We start from the raw sequence: 8,572 nt of genomic DNA on the forward strand, positions 1-8,572 counted from the left end.
TCTACTGGGCGATACCACATCCTACAGTCCCCTCCCTGTATTCTCGGGTTCCTGCTCTAGGCTGGAACAAGTGGTCTGCTCTGAGTCATTAGCTGTGGGTACCCATGTGGTCACTACATGTTTCTCACACAACCATCCAGAGAACGTCGTCAGGTAGACGGAGTGGGGGCGAGGCAGCTTCCATAGAAAGCCTTCTAGGATGAAGCACCACGAAACCAGAGGGGAACAAGAGGTCACTGAGCCCACTTGCACCTCCTTCCTCTCCTGGGGGTGCTAAAAAGAGAGCAAGGAGGAAACACCAGCAGCTCCGACCTGGGCAGCCTTCCTGGGAAGATGCAGCCACTCCTGTACCTGCTCCTGTTGGCCTTTTCACTGTCCCCCAGGGCAAAGGCAGGTGAGTGACCATCCTCACCCTCAGAGGCCCAACCTCTTACCCCAGTTGGCACCGATCACCTGCCCCTTCTGCACATCCCTGATCCCTCTATGCACTGGGAACATTCTGAACACCAGCTCCCGTCCCACCTCATACCCCCAAGTATGATGCTGGATACGCCTCCAGCAGGAGCGACAGAGCAAAGGTTGCTCTCCAGAAAAGCCAGTGGGTACTATCCCCTCCTCCAGCCCTACATTTGCTGTGTGGAAAGTCGAACTTTCCTAGAAATGATGGCAGAGGGTCGGAAAACTGGAAAAGAGAAAATAATCAATTCCCCTGAAGAGGGCAGAGTGGGCTTGGCTTCTGCGTCTAGGATGAGACAGGTGCTCCCTCAGCAACTGTTCAGCAGACCTTGGAGTTCCCTTTGCTCAGTCCCCAGGCTCCTCAGTCCCTTTCCCCACCTCTGCTTTCCTTTTCTTTTCTTTTTTTTTTAACATCTTTATTGGAGTATAATTGCTTTACAATGGTGTGTTAGTTTCTGCTTTATAACAAAGTGAATCAGTTATACATATACATATGTTCCCATATCTCCTCCCTCTTGCGTCTCCCTCCCTCCCACCCTCCCTATCCCACCCCTCTAGGTGGTCACAAAGCACGGAGCTGATCTCCCTGTGCTATGCGGCTGCTTCCCACTAGCTATCTATTTTACGTTTGGTAGTGTATATATGTCCATGTCACTCTCTCACTTTGTCACAGCTTACCCTTCCCCCTCCCTGTGTCCTCAAGTCCATTCTCTAGTAGGTCTGTGTCTTTATTCCCATCTTACCCCTAGGTTCTTCATGACCTTTTTTTTTTTTTTCTTAGATTCCATACATATGTGGTAGCACACGGTATTTTTTTTTCTCTTTCTGACTTACTTCACTCTGTATGACAGACTCTAGGTCCATCCACCTCACTACAAATAACTCAATTTCATTTCTTTTTATGGCTGAGTAATATTCCATTGTATATATGTGCCACATCTTCTTTATCCATTCATCTGTTGATGGACACTTAGGTTGCTTCCATGTCCTGGCTATTGTAAATAGTGCTGCAATGAACATTTTGGTACATGACTCTTTTTTTTTTTTTTTTTTTTTTTGCGGTATGCCGGCCTCTCACTGTTGTGGCTTCTCCCATTGCAGAGCACAGGCTCCAGACATGCAGGCTCAGCGGTCATGGCTCACGGGCCCAGCCACTCCATGGCATGTGGGATTTTCCCGGACCAGGGCACGAACCCGTGTCCCCTGCATCAGCAGGTGGACTCTCAACCACTGTGCCACCAGAGAAGCCCCATGACTCTTTTTGAATTATGGTTTGCTCAGGGTATATGCCCAGTAGTGGGATTGCTGGGTCGTATGGTAGTTCTATTTGTAGTTTTTTAAGGAACCTCCATACTGTTCTCCACAGTGGCTGTATCAATTTACATTCCCACCAACAGTGCAAGAGGGTTCCCTTTTCTCCACACCCTCTCCAGCATTTATTGTTTTTAGATTTTTTGATGATGGCCATTCTGACCGGTGTGAGATGATATCTCATTGTAGTTTTGATTTGCATTTCTCTAATAATTAATGATGTTGAGCATTCTTTCACATGTTTGTTGACAATCTGTATATTTTCTTTGGAGAAATGTCTATTTAGGTCTTCTGCCCATTTTTGGATTAGATTGTTTTTTTGATATTGAGCTGCATGAGCTGCTTATAAATTTTGGAGATTAATCCTTTGTCAGTTGCTTCATTTGCAAATATATTGTCCCATTCTGAGGGTTGTCTTTTGGTCTTGTTTATGGTTTCCTTTGTTGTACAAAAGCTTTGAAGTTTGTTTATTGTTGTTTTTATTTGTTTATTGTTGTTTTTATTTCCACTTTTTGTTTATTGTTGTTTTTATTTCCACTTTTCTAGGAGGTGGGTCAAAAAGGAACTTGCTGTGATTTATGTTATAGTGTATTCTGCCTATGTTTTCCTCTAAGAGTTTGATAGTTTCTGGCCTTACATTTAGGTCTTTAATCTGCTTTTCTTCCTAAGCCATTTCTGGCTCCCCTCTTTCAAGGATGAAGCCACTGTTGGGCAGACCAGAACTTCTCTCCTTTCCAGAATCCCACCAGCATTGGCCCTACCAACAACCCCCTTCCAGAGGCCCATTTTGTGTGTGTGTTGGTGGGGGGTGGACAGGGGTGTGGTCATTCCTTCATGTAGCCAACAAATACTTATTGGGCACTTACCGTATGTCAGGCCCTGGGAAATAGGCTATGATGACATCTAGATCCCTACTCTAAAGCCCTGAGCACTGGAAAGCTAGGCTATCCTAGACATCACGGGATGACAGGGCCCTTAGAAACTCATTAAAACAAAGCATAGTCGGGAGAGGAATGTTCAGAAGCCTCTAGGACTTTGCTGTACCTAAGACAGGTATGCTCACCTCCAACTATGTGTGGAAGACAGTTTCACAGACCCAGACTGCTGCTCTTCCCTTTTCTAGAAGAGGATGTTGAGGCCCCTCACACCGCCAACCTCAGGCCAGGCTGGACCAGCAGTGCCCAGCAGTTCTGAGCATCAAGCCGATGCCTACCAGGTGCAGTCAGTGGTTGCACACAAGCAGAACAGTCTTTTCCTTCAGGGGAGATCATCGGGGGCCATGAGGCCAAGCCCCACTCCCGCCCCTACATGGCATTTCTTCAGATCTGGGACCAGGATGATCAAAAAAGGTGCGGTGGGTTCCTGATTCGAGAGGACTTTGTGTTGACAGCCGCTCACTGCTGGGGAAGGTGAGGAGCCGGAAGTAGCCCGCACCCTCCTGAAAACCCCTGACAGGGAGCCCTGCCTTTTTCTCTGGAAGCAACCAGCCTCCTAGGAACACATGAGCTGGGAGGGCTCCTGAGAGGGTGAGAAAGAGGGCAGCGGGGAGGGGCACGTCAGTGTCAGAGGCATTGCTGAAGTAAGAGAGACTAGAGATAGGGCATGCCTTGGGATCAGAAGGCAAACTAATGCAATTTCACATGTTTTCCTGGGGCTGACACTTGGGAACCACTGTGCCCTTACCAATGGCTCCAGAATCCGACCTTGGCTGCCAAGAAACAGAGGGCACAGACAGTTCAGCCCCCGGGGCCCTCCTGTTGCCTGCATTTCCCCTCAGCTGCAGCCCGGCCCTGGTGTCACCTGCCCTTCGGCTCCTGGGCTGTATCTCCTGTGACTCCACTTCCTGCTGTGCTGTCTGTGTAGCTCAGTCAACGTCACCCTGGGGCCACAACATCAAGGATCGGGAGAGGACCCAGCAGGTCATCCGGGTGAGAAGAGCCATCCCCCACCCAGGCTACAACGAAAAGAACTACTCCAATGACATCATGTTACTAAAGGTAAACCTCCTTGCTTCTCCTGCCCTCCTGGAAACAGATCATTTCCCCTCCCACTGCCACGCATCCCTTTCCTCCCTCCCATCTGGCTGCCTGACCAGTCCCTGTGGCTCAGGTGAGAGGGAAGACACTGCAGCATCATTGCCATGTCCAGGCCCGGGGACCACTGGCTGAGCTGGACTCTCTTGCCTCTTCCCATCAGCTGGAGAGAAAGGCCAAGCAGACTGCAGCCGTGAGACCCCTCAGCCTGCCCAGGGGCAAGGCCCGGGTGAAGCCAGGACGGCTGGGGGCAGGTCGCTATGGGCACGTACTCAGACACACTGCAGGAGGTAAAGCTGACCGTACAGAAGGATCAAAAGTGTGAATCCTACTTACACAATTATTACAACAATGCCATTCAGCTGTGTGTGGGGGACCCAAAGGAAAACAAAGCTTCCTTTAAGGTGAGAATGACCACCTACCTTGCCTGGCTCTGGGGAGACACGTGTTTGTAGAAGATCTGGGACCAGGGGACCCAAGCAGTGTGGGAACTGCCCTACCCTCTAAGCTGGGACCTTTCTCTCCAGGAAGAGAAGGGGGAACAGCCAGAGCTGGGAGTGCCTAGGGCCCCTGCAAGTCTACAAAAGACCTGTGGGGAATCTAAACCTGGTGCTCCTTCAAAGCGGGAATTTGCAACACACTGAGGCACAGGTGTTAGAAAACTGGGCTTCCTGAGTGTGGTAGTTAAAACCAGGTGCCTCCTCAGCACTGGAACCCACCTGGCTTAATGAGCTCATCCTCCCTGATGAGTGTCAGCCCACCAACCTGCTTCCATGTCCTTAAACAGCAGCTTGGAGCCCACAGTCCCACAGCGTCTTGATAGAGAAAGGATCTGAGACCTGGGGGAGGAGAGGGTGCTGCCCCCTGGTGAAGTGAAGCAGTGACAATGTCCAGGGTCAGGGCTTGGCAGCCGAGGGGACCACGGGGGCCTGCCCTGCCCTCTGACTTCCTACCTGGAGGCCATGCAAGGTGGCCTCCCCCGAGAGGGGGCTTGGGACGGCAGGGAGGCAGGACCAGGAGGAGACCTGGCTCAGTGCTTCCCCTTCTCTGTCCTCAGGGGGACTCCGGGGGCCCTCTGGTGTGTAACAATGTGGCCCAGGGCATTGTCTCCTACGGACAAAAAAATGGGTCACCTCCACGGGCCTGCACCAAAGTCTCAAGTTTCCTGCCCTGGATAAAGAAAACCATGAAAAGCCTCTGACTGCGGAACAAGACCTTCTTCCCTGGAGCTGATCCAGAATTACACTGGGGGGCTGGGGGCATCAGCAGCTGAATAAATGTCTGTCAGCTGAGCAGGAAGGGCTGGCTTCTCGTTTACTCATTGACCTTTCTTCATAGGCACCCACTCTATGTTTCGAAAGCCAACGACAAAAGTTTTCAGTTTTCTGCTTCTACCTCTTCTCCCTCCCACCATCTCTTCCCATAAACCCCAAGCAAAGCTGTTACCCAGGTCCTGCATACCCACATCTGTCTTTCAGGGCCTGCCCTCCTTCCAGGGCTGAAGCTGAGCACCGTCAGGAGAAAACATGAACCTCTCTGGTCCTGGGGCTCAGGGTGAGCTTCTTGGCTCCTGGCCCTGTGTTACATGGCAGAGAGGAGGGGATCACACCATGGGTCCTGGACACCAAGCAGGCACAGCCTGGGGCTGCAGCTCCAGGACAGAGCCCCACCACTGGGGAGGGGAGGCGCCTTCCTGAGCAGACGTTTCTCTCCCACAGCCAGGGAGGCCGGCGCAGAGCAGGGGTGGGTCTCGTGAGAAGCTCCTCATTCTCACCTAGGCTGAGTGTCCTCCCAGCCCTCCTCGGAGCTCACGGACCAGCTCTGCCTCCAGTCCCCAGGCTGCCTCTTGTCCATCCCTGCTCACCACCATGAGTTCTCAGAGTCCACCGACTCCTGTCCCCTCCAGACCACACTGATCTGAGCTGACCCCTTCCTCATATCCTTCCCACCCAGGACACCCTGAGCACCCTAGGGTTCCAGCAGGGCATCACCACTGAGATGCCAACCCAGCTCATGCCCAGGCAGAGAGGGGTATCAGAGGGACCAGGCCTGTGCTGGCACCAGGCAGGGCCCATGAGGGATGTCTCTCCAGAACCCTTGGCCCCATCTCTCTCCTGGTCAGGGCCAGCTCAATTTCCACATGCAGCCCAATGCCCGCCATGTGTTCAGGGTCCACTGGCCACATGGTCACTCAGTAGCCTGAGTCCCTTTCAGCCTGTCCCTTTAGTCACCGCTGGCCTCTAGGCTGAGATTCCCTGCTGGTCACCTGGGAACTTTTGAGTTAGAAAGGACTCCTGTCTTTAGCAGGACTGAAAAGCACAATGTTTTTCATCAATCAACACACGCACTGATTGAGCACCTACTAAGTGCCAGACATTGGGGTTGTACGGCAGACATAAGATAGGTGTAACAGTGAGGAGCCAAATCTGACTACATGTTGGATCTGTTTCTTTTACTTTAACCTTTGCTTTCCGTTGCTTTTGTTCGCTAAAAGGATACTGTCTATACACAATGGCCTGCCTCGGGGAACCCTGCCTCTCTGCCTGAATGTTAAACGAAAGTGCCTTTGTTTAGGGAAACATCCTGACCCCGTCAGGATGTTTGCAAGAAAGAAGATGGCTGGCATCTTTGGATGGCTGCAAGAAAGAAGAAATTGGACTTCCCTGGCGGCACAGTGGTTAAGAATCCGCCTGCCAATGCAGGAGACATGGGTTCGAGCCCTGGTCCAGGAAGATCCCACATGCCACGGAGCAACTAAGCCCGTGCACCACAACTACTGAGCCTGCACTCTAGAGCCTGCAAGCCACAACTACTGAGCCCACGTGCCACAACTACTGAATCCCGTGCACCTAGAGCCCATGCTCCACAACAAGAGAAGCCACCGCAATGAGAAGCCCGTGCACCACAACGAAGAGTAGCCCCTGTTCGCCGCAACTAGAGAAAGCCTGCGCGCAGCAACGAAGACCCAAGGCAGCCAAAAACGAACGAATGAATGAAAATAAATAAATAATAAATTTATTTTTAAAAAAAAGAAAGAAGAAATTATCACATCCCCTCCCCAAGGGAAGAAATTAGCACATCCCCTCCCGAAGGCTGGCCATTCCAGGGGACAGTTGCCAATCTTATGGCCTTTTTACCTTACTTCCTCATCTCCTCTCCCATCTCTCTTCTGTCAAAGAAATTGGCATCCAAACCAAGACAAGATGGTTAGTTTTGAGACTTTAGTCGGCCGTCTTCTCGGTCTGTCGGCTTTGCGAATAAAGCCCTATACCTTGCCTCAATACCTCGCCTCTGATTTATTGGCCCATCATGCAGCAAGCAGAGCGCATGTGGACTCGGTAACACAGGTTCTATCATCTGAGCGCCGGTGGAACTGACAGTGTTGACTTTCATCTGAATCTTTTCTCTCCCTTCCCACCTTCACATGATTCCACCTGAGGGGTCTAGATCTCTTTATCCCTGTGGACTTCAGCATTTGTGTTTATTTTTATTGCTGGTTACACTCTGTAGAAGTGCTATTACATGTGACTCTAGAACGAGTCATTTATTTTCTAGATGTGAAGATCCCGCTCTGTTCACGGGAGCATCCTTGTCCCCTAGGGGAGAAGGTAGCAGGGAGGGAAGAAGAAGGAACAAGGGCAACCTTATTTCTTTTACTCTAAAAGTAGCAGGTAGGAATGTCATTGCACACATTCAGGTGGTAGGAAAACCCATATGAAGTATTTGTTTGAAGGCAATCAGAATCTGAGTCTACACGCTCATCCTGTTGGATGGACCCAAAACATGATCCCTGTCATGACTGCAAGCTCCTGCCTGTGCAGATGAAACTGGAATCAGGGAGGCCCATGTGGTCTGGACAAATAGAGAAGTGTCTCTGCTCTTTAGGCCATCACAGTTGCTGCTGCATCCATACAGTCCAAGATGACCTAGACTTTTCAGACTTAGGAAGGAAAGGCTTGGAGGCCACATGTAGAGTGTGTGGTTTTTTGCTGAGCAAGGATCTCCCTGTGCTGGGCTCACCTCGCCAGACACTCCTAGCAGCCATCTACCCAAGGTCTTGCACTGCTATGCAGCACTGCCTGGGAGGTGAGCGTCAGTTCTAGCTCTGTGATGGTGCCATCCTGCCCCAAAAACACACCATGCTCCTCTGCGCCATGGGGTCAATACCCTGGGATCACGTAACCCTCAAAAGCATGCCGTTTCCCATTTTTGTGCACAAAGCATGCAGCAGCGTAATCTCCTAATGACCTGGGCACTTTTACAAAGGAAGAGCAGTGATGTCACACAGCTTCTGATTTAGAGCTGAAAAACCCCTAAGACATACTAAGGACCTGGCTCCTTGATTGAAAAAGACAAAAAGGAAAATATAGAAACAAAAAAACACAGCATTTTAAAAAGTTGCCCAGCCACATACATGTTCAGCTCAAGTATTACATTTATTTTGAGGAAATGGTTTTATGATTTAAAACAGGTTTAAGAATCTTTGTTGCAGACCCTCATTCTCCTTTGAGAGATGAGGGAGACAAAGTCCCAGGAGGGGGTAGTGAACGACTGGAGGCACCATAGCGTTAGGACGGAGCCTGGACTAAGCCAGGCTCCCCGACGGCCAAGCCAGCAAGAGGCCTTCCATGTTTTCTAACTCCTGCCCTTGTGATGACTTCCTGGCATCCCTGGACAAGACATGAGCCTCTGCTCAGACACTTACCTCCCCAGAGAGCAAGCCTCTGGGCCCCCGTGGCAGCCATTCTCTGACAAGTATTCAAAACGCCCTC

General features: G+C 50.8%; 1 protein-coding gene across 1 annotated transcript; it reads left to right on the forward strand.

Annotated features, from left to right (window-relative positions):
• Positions 1-282: 282 nt before the first annotated feature.
• LOC136118056 (granzyme B-like) lies at positions 283-5,001 on the forward strand. The gene is given in 7 exon segments (XM_065871185.1): positions 283-394; positions 3,029-3,176; positions 3,631-3,651; positions 3,653-3,764; positions 3,964-4,040; positions 4,042-4,204; positions 4,858-5,001. Coding segments are annotated over 7 exon segments (726 nt in total). The 5' UTR covers positions 283-333.
• Positions 5,002-8,572: the final 3,571 nt, after the last annotated feature.

Source organism: Phocoena phocoena, chromosome 2 (genome assembly GCF_963924675.1).
Source record: "Phocoena phocoena chromosome 2, mPhoPho1.1, whole genome shotgun sequence".
NCBI lineage: Eukaryota > Metazoa > Chordata > Mammalia > Artiodactyla > Phocoenidae > Phocoena > Phocoena phocoena.